Source organism: Lissotriton vulgaris, chromosome 5 (assembly GCF_964263255.1).
Source record: "Lissotriton vulgaris chromosome 5, aLisVul1.2, whole genome shotgun sequence".
Taxonomy (NCBI): domain Eukaryota; kingdom Metazoa; phylum Chordata; class Amphibia; order Caudata; family Salamandridae; genus Lissotriton; species Lissotriton vulgaris.
This window is the reverse complement of record NC_141693.1, coordinates 730,117,282-730,131,469: the sequence shown is the minus strand read 5'-3', so window position 1 is coordinate 730,131,469 and position 14,188 is coordinate 730,117,282. Positions and strand designations below refer to the sequence as shown.

The following is a 14,188-nucleotide window of genomic DNA, read 5'->3' as shown; positions in this document are numbered from 1 at the left end:
CATAAAGCCTCTTCAAGAGTGTTGGTTTCGGTTCTAGGTGGCACATCGCCAAATTGACTAATCTGAAAATGTCTATACTTCACCTGGAGTTTTATGAGGAGAAACTGACATACTTAAATATGAGTAGTCTCGACTAGAGAAAGAAGGAGCATGAAATGAGAGCCATTTACAAATGTAATCAGTAAAAGTATTGTAGAGGAGCTTGCCATTGGTTGTGGTTGTAAAACTACAAAACATGAGATTGTATAAGTTATGGGAAGGTTAATTTTTATATTTGTTGATTTAATTAGGGAGTTTTTTTATAACTCGGACATCTCACCATACAGCTACTTCAGAGCACTGATGGTGATAAGTGTAGCTTTTCATTGATTGCAGACCCAAAGCTTTTGCCAGCAGTGACTCGCTCACTGTTGGCCCTTAAGGCCCTTAAGGAGCTGGACTTCTGAGAAGATCATCAATACTGTAAAGAGATTTATGTCTGAGGTGGCGGTAAATGTATGAAAGCACTAAAATGTCAGGAACATGATCAAAAAAACGTAGAGAGACACAGGGTGAATTGTGGTGTGACAGAAAGACAGACCTGAAGATGAAGTAGCAAGGGGATTGGACATACTTGTTCGGACACTCTCCATATCTCCCATCCCTACTTCTCAAAATTAAAAAAAAAACGTTTGAATGCATAAACTCTGGCCCTCACCAGAGGGTGATCTGCAATGCTTATTCTGGTGCAAACAGGCTTTTGGCGTTAAAAATTATTTAAACTGTGTATGCCCCTCAGATTTTTCCCATGCTGATTTCAACTTGTGATAGCTGCAAACACTTATATGAGTAAAAATGATCTGAAAGCTGATGTAATCGTGTGCACAGGCACCGATACCACAGGTGATCCCTTTTTATGTTGGAATGGGACAGAAGCATTGCACAAAGAGAATAAATGCAAGGTTGGGTGTTATATAATCCCAGGTGTACAATTACGGCTCAAGATTTTCCCAACACTCACAATGAGGCTGTCTCTGATTTGTAATAGGATGACACACTCATTATATCACAAGAACAATAATAAATTGTGAACAGTGACACTTAATGTATTTCAGTCTTTTGCTTTAATTCTGGCTCATAACTACATTAGCAAAGTAGGCTTAAGTCTAATTAGTGTTGTCCTTGCCTAAGCAGATGCAAAATGAACAAGTGAGTTGAGGAAAGTAGAAGGCTAAAGTACACAAGAAACACTGTGGATAGAGGAGAGTTTGGTCGAAGGAGCTTGTCAGCAGGTAGGTTTCTAGAGAGAGAGAACAAACGTGGGAAACTATATGAAACCGGAAAGTGCAGGTTGAAAACCCTTGTTGGAAGCTGAAATATTGCATTGGCCTCTTGTCAAAGGACAAAAGAGCATGGTTGATCAGCATTGGGGTAAGTGCCAGGGCTCGTATCACAATGTAGAGAGCAAGAGACAATGAAACCAGTTGCACTCTCACAGCATCTATAGTTATACACAATAGCAACTGGTATTGTCAACGAGATAGGATGAAGAAAGAAATTGGATCCTACCATACGTGAAGATGTTCTGTCCTAATCTCTTGGATATCATGACATGCTTCATCATCGGCGCCTATCCAAACCCTAGTTTGGACTCAAACTAATTTGAAATGGGAGTTCTTAAATTAAATCAAGCTGGATAAGCAGGGATCCAGAAGAAAGATACTGTTAAAAATGCCTACAAGCATTCCCAAAGATGTTCCTTTATTTATAGGGTACCTGGGGTATGGATAAAAAATATGTTTGGGTTCTCTTTTATTGAAAATAATTGTTCAATTATACCCCCTATGTCTGTGCCAACATGTTTTGTCCCACTCTATGAGCCTGGTCGGGTCTGGGGCCTTCGTCATGGCTTGTTTTATGTATCCCTGCCTTTCTGTGTATGCACACAATGCACACTTGTGAGGCCTAAAGCTCTCATCTGTCTCGGTCTTCTATCCTGAGGGTTTTCCTGTAGCCTGTATTTCCAAGCGTCGAGCGGTTCCTGGGAGTAGTACTGTCTATTAGTCACATTTTCATCAAAGAACGAGCACCATGGGAATACCTAGTGTCATCTTGCAGACCGCCGCCGTGCGCCAGGGCATGCCACTGAGGAATGAATGATCCACTGCCCAATCAAAGAAGGGGTGGGCCTCCCACAATTGAGTATGAACCCAGACGATCTCTTTAGGCCCCCTCAATCCATTTAAGACTTTACAAGTTTACGAAAATGCGGGAAAAAATCCTAAAATACTGACAATCACACTAAACAAAAGAGGGTGTGGTGCGTTAGGAACTAAAGACTTTCCAGCCATATGCAGTAATTACAAATGTTCAACATACATATATATATATCAGTCAGCACGTAAAGAACGATCCTGAACCACTCTGGGGACCAGCAAATCAAACGCATTCCTGGTGCCCAAGTGTTAAGTGCTTGTTTGTACAAGACCACTTGCAGCTGCTTCATGAAGAGGTTGTTGTTTGAAGGTGCTCACGGGGGTGGGCTTCAGGACCTACCAAAGTGTATGCATTTTAATATTTGAAAGATTCCAGTGCACTCGGATTGTGGCATCACACCCCAAATATGTCTTAATTATGTATCTGATTTTTTTTTGCCTTGCAGGACACAACAGTTTGTTATCTTTTTATATTTGGGAATTTCATTTATAGATATATCCTTTTATTTGTCTGCCATGCTACCCTCCTTAGAAACACTAACCATCTGAAGAGATGCATGTTTTAATTTTCCACCTATAAGAAACTGCAACATTTTTCATTGCCTTTTGCATGAACAATGGGTCGATAGGCAGCACTTGTTTATTAACTTTTTTTTAAAAATAGTTTTACGTTCAGCATTTAATTGTTTAACGGCGTTGAGTCGGATGGGCACATTGTGAAGTGACATGAAACAGTGTTACAGGGGTGCGTAGGAGTCCAATTAGTTGGGGAGGTGGGGAGGTGCCCACCCCTCTTCCAAAATGTATCTGATTTTGAGTCCCTTGGTAAAGCTTGAAGGAAGCAAATACATTGAACAACCCAGGCAAAAAGCCTTTACAAAAAAAAAAAAAAAAAAGATTTTTCATGGGGAAAATAAACATCAGTGAAAACACTACTAGTAAGGAACATTATTTTTTTTTTTAGTCTGAAACAGGATTTAGCCTTTTCATTTAGTCGTTCAAAATATCCAGCCATATATTTTCATGTATTACATAGAAATCTAATTTTCTGTGTGGTACATGACAACCAACACACGTCTGGTTTTATTTTTCTGTTAAATTCCAGTAAAGATTTGAGAAATTAATCAACCTGAGGTTTGCTTATGCCGGGTTTGAATGTTTAACTGCATGGAATACCTTCCACAAAAAATGTATGTGAAATGCTGGGAGGGCTCTGGTTGTACAGGGAAATAGTTGTCAGTTAGTACATTTTCTATGCGCTCTAGTCTCAGCTGAAATGTATGCGTAATTGTGTAAATTTTGCAAATTGCACGTACGGCGAAATTCCCAAATGACACTGATGTAATTAACAGTGTGCCTAGGCCTATGCACTAAGTAAATCTACCCAAGGTGTCCTTGCCACTTCATTTTTAAATGGGGGTAAGGACTAGCGGAACAACAACCATGATTGTACAAAAGGTTCAGGCTTGGTCTGTGAGAACAAATTTCTCATGCCTAGGTCAGCCTGATCACTCCGGCATGCCCCATTGCACCTTCAAACATCTTGGAATCTGCACTTACATGCGTTATAATGCAGTGTAGCTTTAATTGAGACTGAAATCTTCCAGATTACATTTTTCAGCATTAGCCTCAGACCCAGCCTACGTCGAAAGTCAAATCCTCCTCGCCATCGCGCTTGGTGGACGGGCGATAAATCACCCGTCACTGCCTACTTCCATGCTGATGATTTGGTGTACACACAGTGCAGGAGATGGCAGGTCATTTAGACTATGAATAGGATTAAGGCCAGCCCAAAGCCCTCGGGGACCACAAAATCATAACTACATTATACTAAATTTTTCTATGACAATCTGTGTGCGATTAAACGAGAATGATTTAAAAGCAATTCATTGTGCCATTGGACAGGATTTCATTTCTTTCTTTCTAAAATAAAGAGTTTGGAGTCTGTCTTTATTGTTTTGTGAAAATTAATCAGGGCAATTGGAATGCAAGGGAAAAGGCCAGCCAGGGCTCTCGTTTAAGATAAATGTGACTGGAAAAGGAAAAGGAACAAAGATTCAGCTCCAGCCATCTGGCTGAGTTAATATTTTTGTCTCTCTGTCTCCTCTGTCTCTCTCGTCTCACTCTCTCCCACCCTCAGCCAGTCTTGCTCTTTCTCCCACCTGGGCGGTGCACTTCATATTGCTAGAAAGAAATCACCTATGATGCTTCATTGCCAAAAGCCCTGGTTGCCCAAGATCACAGGTGACTGGGTGGCGAGTAACAATTACTTTTCCCTAGGCTTTACAGTGATCTAAAAATATATTTTGTGTCTATTACTCTCCCTGCATATTGCCTCTCCTTAGTTAATGATTGTCAAAATAATTAAGCTTGACACTAAGATTTTGTAGTAGGTAGGCGTGACTTACTCTTGCAGTATTCCTGACCTACTCCTCGAATTTAGTTGTAAATCATCAACTTTTACCACAACGACCTTGAAAAGAGGTAGCATTAGAATTGTTTCTAGGATAGCCTAGAATAGATTAAAGTATTGTTGCTCACACAAACAAGTTTACAATGCATGTCTAAATACGTTAGAAGATTCTTGTTAAATTTAGAAGTGTTGAGCAATGTTCACCAGAGCTGGCAAAGGCCTGGCATAGGTATCTTGAGACAGAAATGTGTGCCAAACTGAACACATTCAATACCTGCTATAAAAACATACATATGACAAAGAGCACCGTATTTCCCAACAAGTAGGATCATGCCACACAATCTTGATCATTCCCCCAACTCTAATTGCTAAAATCCACTTGCGGTTCCAAGTTTTAGAAGGTTCAAGTCAGTTGCTAGTATTTTGCAGCTTATGCAATAATAGCCTCTGTACTTTTCACATTTGTTCATGACACAAAGAGATTGATGGACCTCAACACTTTCCACCTTCTCTTATGGTCCCATTATTTTGGAAAAAGCCCTCACCCAATTTTAGCGGCATGGTTCATCATAGGGCATGATTGTTCAACTGTTGCACCATAGTGTACAATGGTGGAGCTTCGTCAAACCAAAAGATCTATGTTAAAGTAATGGATCCTGGTCATTGGAGATTACAACTGTGTATAGGGTTCCCAAATCAATTAGATTTTTATTGGCAGACTCATCTGACAGGATTAAAAAAATATTTTGTTGGTCTTATGGCATTTATCACTCTGTCATCCCTCAGTTCATGTCAACATGTTCCAATGCCTTTTAACTAAAGCTTTTAAGTAGTGTGTGACAGTTTTGTCCCCCAAAATGCTATTGTATATATGTCTTCTGACTAATTACACTGCCATCTGTACTTATGGCCACCATACAGTAAAATAATCCATAGTTTAAAAAACAAAAACCTTTTAGTACATTTCTTTGACGCTTTGTGTAACTAATACTTTTGAAATGCCAACATGACTACTGACTCTTTAGAGCAAAACCTCTTCCATGCTCATGACGGCTCTCAGCCATCATGAGTCACGGCGGGCGTGTGGTCATGACAGCCAGGAGCCATCATGACTACGCCTGTGAATGGAATGTCTAGCCCTGCGGCAGAATAACTGCCACAGTAAAGAGGATAAACAAGTAGGGATCTACCAGTCCTGAAGAAGGCCGATGCTCCATTTGGGTGTATAACAATTGGCTGAAACTTGTTGATTCGAATTGAGGGATGAAAGGGTGATACATGCCTTAAGACCAACCACATTTTTTTAATCCTGTCAGAGGAACTGAAATAAAAATCTTCTTGCTTTGAAACCATCTAGACTGTTTTAACTATCTATGACCAGAATCCCTTACTTTAACAAAGAGCTTTGTATGCCCAGGTCCCACCACTGTACATTACAATACAATAGAGGTAAAAGCATGCCCTATGATGAAGCATGTCACAACACGTTGGTGAGGGAATTGCTCCCAAAATAATGGGATCATAAGAGAAGGCAGATATTCTTAAGGTCCATCAATCTTTATATGTGTTGTATGGATAGATCAGACAATGATTGAAGACCCTTTTCCTCTCACCTCTCTACATGTAGGTACATGTGTTCAGGACACACTCTATGCTTGTCAGATAGTGGGACAATATTGATGCTTAACAAGTTGCAGCAGAAAAAAGTGTGGGACCCTGTTATCATGGCTGATTCAAAACCCCCTTAACAGAATGGATAGCTTTTGACCTGAAGAATGGAGTGAGCCATCAAAGAAGAACCTTGGTGTCCTTTGATAAAAGTGAGGACAAGCTACCATGGTTCACCTACCGAAGACCACAGGAGTGCTCATATGGATAAACAAAAAGATGAGTCTCTAATCAGGGCCGGATAAGATGCTATCTGTAAAAAGGGCATCATGTGTGCCTACATATGTGCACTCGAGTCACGAGAATCCAAAACTTAAACAAGAAGGCATCCCCATATTCATGTATCTTGCCACAGCTGTTAGTGTTGGCAATATGGAGCAACTAATCTGAATATCTTCTTGACAAATTAGTGAAGAGTGTTTCCATCATTAATGTCCCTTAAAGCCTCTATCATCTGACGTTTCACTGTTTCTCGAGTATGGGAGGGGTGGGGCAAAGCTACTGCCATGGTATGTGACATAAAAGCAGTTGTGAAAGTGAAAATAATAATTTACCGGAGGAAGTTGTGAAAAAGCAAGAATACATTGCCTGCCCAACTTCTTTTCATGTTCATGATTGTGTTTTCCAAAACTAACAATGAAATCTAAACACATTCCTCATTACTTGTCATGTAGTGTGTACAGAAAATGTTTGCCCTTTCGGCAAAAAGCACTACTTTAAATTGAAACAAGGAAAGGAAGACTCAACCCTAGTTCCTGAAGAATAAATGTGACCTTAAGACCAGTGTAAGATATTAACAAAGCTAACTTTTTAAATAAAAGAAGTAAGGAGTCCTTCAGTTAACCCAGCACATGTGCAAACAAGACATTGCGGTTTATACCTACTCTGTATGGCAAGAATTCGTCAGCTTTTCATTCTATTCATTATCTTTGTGATCTAGAATGACCTTTCTTGTAGAGGTGAAAATAATTCTTCAGATTCACTCAATGCAGCTACAACCAATCCCAGAGTTCAATGAGATCAGAATCCAATCATTTTTACACCTTTGGATCAACCAGAATTAAAATAATTGTGTCAAACCCTCAGCGTTTTGTTTTTAATTGTGATACTGTTATCCATAGTTTTCAACGTTCCACAGCTTCACATTTGAAACCCTAAATGAAATTATTTATAGTCAATTTGCAGCCACAACTGTTAACATTAGAAAAATTCCAAATGTTAATTGCTATGAAGGTAATATGATTGAGTTCAAACCTCATGTTCTTCTAAGATTAAATTGCAATAGAGAAGTAGTTTGTGACCCTTCAATAAATCCCACAGTGATCAAGTAAAACCAAATAGGTGGTATTTCTCACATTTTGACTAAACTCAACTTATACTATTAGCCAAGTCTCCCTACGATAATAGCTGGTTCCCTTGTTAATGGGATAACAATAACAAGAAGCGCCAAAGGGTTGGCAGATACCAGGACTGGATAGTATAGCACAAGTGCACCTGTATTTATGAACTAACAGTTTACAAAAACCGATGGCAAGGACTTGGATGGAGACGGCAGATCACACACTACTTCAGTGCAAAACTCAACAAAAAGATTAATAAATATTTTTTCACTCGAACACTGTCTAAAAAAAGGTAAAATATTTCTCCCAAATTTGTATTGAGTAAGCCGTAACATCATTAAGGGAAGTCGTTGCCTTCACATGGAGAACCTATATAAGGATTATCTGTAGCTATGTTCATATGATGTACCACTAATGATTAGGATATGTGAAAAGTTGAACCACAGTCAGCAAATGTTCACTAAGAGCAGCAAAAGACAGGTTAAATATCTCAATTCCCGAATCGTGTGTTTTAATTTCATTAATGGTTAATTACCTTTTTTTAATGATTGAGATGGATGTTTGCCATTGTATAGTATTTGTAGTTTGACTGCTTGTGAAGCAATGACGGGTAGCTGGGAATGACATGGCTATACTTCCATCACATGATTCTGGTGACATGAAACCTGCCAAATGATTACATGCTGGAGCACGGTCAAGGTATTGGTGTCAGTGATTCCTTATATTGAACTAATCTTACTCATCTGTACATTTCCAGCTGTACATAAATTGCCTATGTCCCATTCACATTGGGAATGTCTCCTTCCTTTGCTCCATCTGAATGGAAAAGTGCAGCAACATGTTTGCTTAAATAGCTGACTTCAACATCACCTTCGGGTGCAAGTCTTGCCTTTTATGCGTGTGATAGACGTTGACACCAATACTACATACTGGACCATTATTGATGGCATCATAGTATCCACAGACCAATATTCCTGTGGTCTGTTAATGTCAACAGAACCATGAGGTAGAATTATAGTTTGTGAAGACCTGCTTACCACTGAATTGATTGACAGCAATATTTTGATCCTTATCTTTACCAGAACAAATCCTCTATGTGGCTCTGTTGTGCTCCCACGTGCTGCACTTATAAACTGCCTCTTCTCCTACTCGCACAGGCTTCTGGGGGACTCCAGCAATGGAGGTGGGGAGGGCGGCCTGGCAGCGAAGCCCAGAATGGCAGTCGGCAGCGGGTGGGAGCACGGAGAAGCCCGAAAGAGGTTATTTCTTGTAAGGTAAGGAGCACTTTTCATCCTGTACTTCATGGGAGCAATGGTGGTACTACAAGCCAGACACCTTTGTCGCTGTCAGATGTGTGAAAAGTGAGGTTGTTTCTTTTATGACTTGTTGGATGATAAGTTCTGTATCATTTGTTGTTTTGCTTCTCCACTTTTGAATACCTCCCTTTATTGATATGTCAGTATAATTATCTAGATTAGCAGATGATAAAAAGTTAAGATTTTTGGCCTTTGTTTTAGTTAGCATTTACCGCCTTTAACTAAGCACAAGTTGTGGAGCAGCTAAGTGTAAGTTATAAATTGATCCTAGTGTTCGTAACCCAGTCCTTCAATATAAGTTGCATGTTGTTAGTTGATGAAGTCCAAGTGTATATCTTGTTCATGTTTGATGGAGATCTATACTCCAGCAGAATTTTTCTATCAAGAAGAAAAATTCCCACACCATGTGAGAATTTCTAACTTTATTGGTCCAAACATCTAAAGCATATCATTTGAACTTGCAAAGGAGAAACGGTTTCCGCCTGTAATTATCCATACCATTAGGCTGTTTGTTTTGTGAACTTAAACCACAGGAAAGTCCCACATGTTGATGGTATTGGAATGCCCGGTATGTAAGGAGAGTGATAGAATGCTTTTGATTTGCTTAAGAGCGAAATAGGTCATTAATCATCAGTGTTGAGGTTTCTTTAATTCTTATGCAAATAACCGTGACTGTTTCGCTACTATTGGTCAGCACTATCAATGCAACTAGTATATATTGGCAAAATACCTGTCTGGTTCTAAAACACATTCAAAAAGTCCTAGGGAGTGTGAGAAGCCATCCATTTCTGGGACAATGCATTAAGACTACATTCAAGTTTTACCCTGAGACTTTGGCAGGAAGACAATAAAGCAGATCACACATTCTGTTACATTAGTTCTTAGGAGCTTTATTATAGACATAATTTGCCATGTAAGAGAAGGTAAAATAAGGTAATTTTATGTTAGTCAGAACACAATCTATGTATTGCTTCTCCCTCTGAAAAAGCCCTATTACTTCAAAGTTAGTAATGCATTCCCTTATAGTGAAGTGTGCAGGGAGGCTTTAGTTATATTGTGTGTGACTTCCTCTAGAACTAATCTGTAGTACAATGAAGGCTTGGACAAAGCATTTCTTTGTAGTAGTTACCAGAGTTGTAGGAAAATGCAATCAAGTGTTGAAATCTATTGTATATTTGGACTTGAACCTTGGTTTTTGAACCTAACTAAATCAATCGTTTTTTTAGACTTTGAAACCCAGGCACTCTGGAGATAAGAGGTTTCTCTAAGCAATGTAAATTGAGTGAAAACCTGGGATACTTTCGGAACACGTCCCTCGGTTTTGCAATTTGTTTCTGTTCACTGATCTCTTTTTCCCTCTGGTTCTACCGAATCGCCCCCACGCCATTCATAGCGATGTAAGGTTTCTTCTCCGCAGTTCTGCGTTTGCACATTGGTCATTTCGCTGCGTTTTGAATAGTAAAACACATGATCATCTTTTAAATGCACCAATATCTTGATATCACACAGCTGAGAATAGGGGCACTGTGAACCACTCTTTGACAATTGGAGCTTGAAAGCTCTTGATGACTATTAGCACTGAGGCTTGGTAACAAATGCACTGCATATCCCACTAAAACACAGGGATCTCCTAACTTGCTGCTTTTCAACCACTTGATGACACCATACATGGATAATAGTGAACAAACTTGGTAGGCTAGCACACATCTTATGTAATCATGGACTGAATTTAGAAAATGCCATAATTAAAACATCTGATGAAAAATGTAGGCCATGGTAACACCAAAATTGATTCTTATGCACTTTGCACTGGATCGAGGGGGATTTGCGTAAATGTGCACGTGGAATGGTGCATGTGTGAACAGTGGCTGTTTGAAGCAGAAAGTCTCCATAAAATGTTTTTAAATAGAGTTTATTGAAGGCATGAACAAACACGTTTAGCTGAATTTGAATTAATTTGTTTGGGGTTTTCACTGTTTTTAATCTGTAGGAACATTTTGGAAGTATTGCCATTTAGTCTATAGAGGCGGTTAGGTAATGAGACCTATCATATCTCAAGCCAAGCAGTTGGGGCATGAGAGGGAGGTTAAACATAATGGCAACGCAGATTTGTCTTTCGAAAGTTTCGAATACCTTGCATATGTGCAAGTCAAGCCTTTCGGTCATTGCCGCCTGTTTACTAAGTCCATGTTTGCATACTACTTGCTGTTGATACATAAATATAATAACAGGTGGTAGTCTGTTTACTATGTCCACATTAAGAGACTTGCACCAACAGTAGATCCGTCAGGAAGTGCTAGTTGAACGTGTGCCCACCACTGCACATTCTAGTTCACAGTAGCAGTTAGACATCCTGGTTATGGGGTCCGAGCTCAACCACATCCTTATACGGCTACACCTTCAATACGATTGTTAGAAAAAAGTTCTAACACCAAAGCAACTACCTTTAGACAATGAGACACTACAGTAAGGTCTAGAGTCAAAGGGAAACTTGTACATCTGTTGAGCTAGAAGGCAGGAGCTATGGGCAGGTTAGGGCAGAGTTAAGGGCCAGTACTGGCTTAGCAGGAGGAGCAGACCCTTGTTGACCAAGGCACAACCCTAACTATCTGGTGAAACTATATTCTTTCTGGACAGTCACAGTCGGCTGACGGTAGACGTTTGTAGCTATAAAGGCAAACTCAGATCCCGGAGGCTGTGTTCTTCCCAGATCTCTCATATGTGATACTGAATTGGGTCCTCATGGTCGAAATGTTTTTTAAGCATGCTCCAATCTATTGTGTCACAAGGCACTGGGCTAGCAAGGATGCAATGGATCCCAATGCACAGATGGAAAATGTGCTCCCAGCCCTATGTTGCATAGTAAAAAAAAAACATAATTAGTATGCTGTAGGACGGTCACGCTCCTGTGCCCCAGTACCACTTCAGCTGCTGAACCAGTGACGGCTTCGCAGCCGCGGCCAGTGCAGGTAAGAGCAGTGAGGCCGGGTTGGGGGGGGGGGGGGGGGATTTCGACACACTAAGGAGGGAAAATTAAATAAATAATTAATTTTCCCTTGTCGTTGTCTGTCGAAATCACCCCCTCCCCCAAAATCGACCCACCGCTCTTACCTGTATGGGCCGCAGCTGTGGCTTCATCCTGGCATTAAGTGATACAGTTCCCATGTTCATCTCCAACCGATTTCAAAATATGATTTTTTTTTATGCATGAAGTGCTTGGTGGCAAGGGTGTGCGCCCAAAGGACCCGCGAAGGGCATGTTTATTTTATGAACAACTACACGCAACAGACAAAACCATAACCTGCCTGTCCACCAAGATGCTAAGCTTTTAGAATTTTATTCTGTTAGTAAACAAAAAGTCCTACCTCTAAAACTCACCAAGGTCCCAGGAGAGCCACTTGACTAATGTAAAGGGACAGCCGTTTGGAAACGCGCTGGAAACCGGAGTCTGTTGTATTTTTAATGTTAACCAACATGAATTGTTTCAGAAAGGAACATATGGTTGCATCTTCAGGTTGCATTTTTCCCTCCGGCCTCGCACGCACGGTGAGGGGTTGACATTTTCAGCTGCCCTTCTTCAACTTACTTTTCCTAAAGCAAAAGAAGAGATGCAGAATTTCAACATCCTTACACACGCTGTTGAGTGCTTCTTAAATGAACCCTTTGCGTTCGTAAAAAGTGCACACATGAAGGGGCTAGTATTTTTTGTGCTCTAAAGTGTGTGAAGGGCTGAGGTTTTGCACCATTTGTAATATTTTAGGAAACGTGCCTATTTGACGGTGCTAGTTATTTTTTGGCATAATTTGCACATTGATGACCGGATGTACAAAGCGTATTTTCAGTTGCAGACTCCGTGACTCTCAAGATCATACAATTTGCACCTGTAAAAGTTTTTTTTGCAATGTTCAAAATGCATTTGATGAGTTTGAGAAGTCGTTCTGACTTGTAAAAGGACTTTAGTGAATATTATGGAATAGCAAATAGAAGGGCATGAAAGGAGCGTCCCTTCGAATTTGTGATTCAGGAAGGAATGTATCAGTGGTTTGCAATTGCAGTCACACATTATTAATAATTTAATGACTCACAAAGTGGGGTTGGAAACTGATTTTCAAGGCGGAGGCAGGGACTAACCTTAGCAGCCTCAGCAGCCTTTGCAGGGACCAGTACCTGCTAGCCCAATGACCTTCCCAAAGATGAAACTTTTTTTAAAAGTGTCACCTGTTCCTTTAATCGACACGGGCTGCTTAAAAAAAATGTGTTTCCTGCTTGGCAAAGCAAATTCAGGGAGTGAGGCCTGTTGTCATTTGCAGGCCTACATCCAAGCATTCACAGCTAATCACTGTGCATTTCAGTTTGGGAATTGCATAATTAATAATCATTAGGCAGGTAGTTTTGCCCCGTTAGAATGGATAGCTTGTGTTGCAACCTATTAAGCAAAGCAGCCAGATCACATCGCAAATTGCTTTCCTGTTTACAAACCAATCGGTGTGAAAATTGCACATCCCTGGCTTGCAAATGGGAATGGTACCCCTGATTCTTTTTTAGGGTGACAATTTCTGCCCTCTGTAATTTGCCATTCATTTATTATTTTAAGATGAAGTGATATTATTTTACTATTATACATTGATAAATTCGTCGTTTGCACCTACAATGCTTTTGGTATGTAAACCATAGGAAATACAACTGACCAAGTGTGTATGCAGCTCCTTTGTTTGACGTCCACCTTAACACCCACATTGCCATTGTGCATAAATGCTTATTCTAAGTGTTCCATATCTATCCACCGGAGCCGTTGATGTTTTGCCATAACCTCATACCCAGGCTCCTAGTGAGTAGGGTTCCCTTGTTCTCCCTCCTGTTTAGTGCCCTGGCACTGGTGGTCGTTTACTGCAGTGACAGCCGGGACATGGATGTGCGCGTGATGAGCGTTGTAGAGGAAGCTAAATCCTTTAAAGAGAGTCATTTTTTCTCTGGATTTCCCTTCTCTCGTTGAAACTCAGGAGCAGGTCGTGGTGTCACCAGTGCTGTAAGTGGAAGTTTTTTCAATATTATATACTAGCCATAGTTTCTGCCTATTTATCTTATGCAACTAGCAACCATTGAGTAAGCCAATAGTCGTGACTTGTTGGTATAATGTGACTTGTATCATATATCTAGACGCAATGACAGGAACAGGAAAATACAAGTCGCACGGCACACTGTGCTAAACACAGATTTTTAGCTGATGTGTTTTTAAGCAACACTCTCAATTACATT

At 40.2% G+C, this 14,188-nt stretch overlaps 1 protein-coding gene across 1 annotated transcript in view; it reads left to right on the top strand.

The window, feature by feature from the left end:
- Positions 1-14,188, top strand: part of LOC147711448 (uncharacterized) — a 1,238,421-nt gene that overhangs the window by 1,194,238 nt on the left and 29,995 nt on the right. Inside the window, exon 5 of the mRNA XM_086919490.1 lies at positions 8,774-8,890. Within this exon, the coding sequence (XP_086775616.1) occupies positions 8,774-8,890 (117 nt within the window). The remainder of the gene's footprint in view (positions 1-8,773; positions 8,891-14,188) is intronic.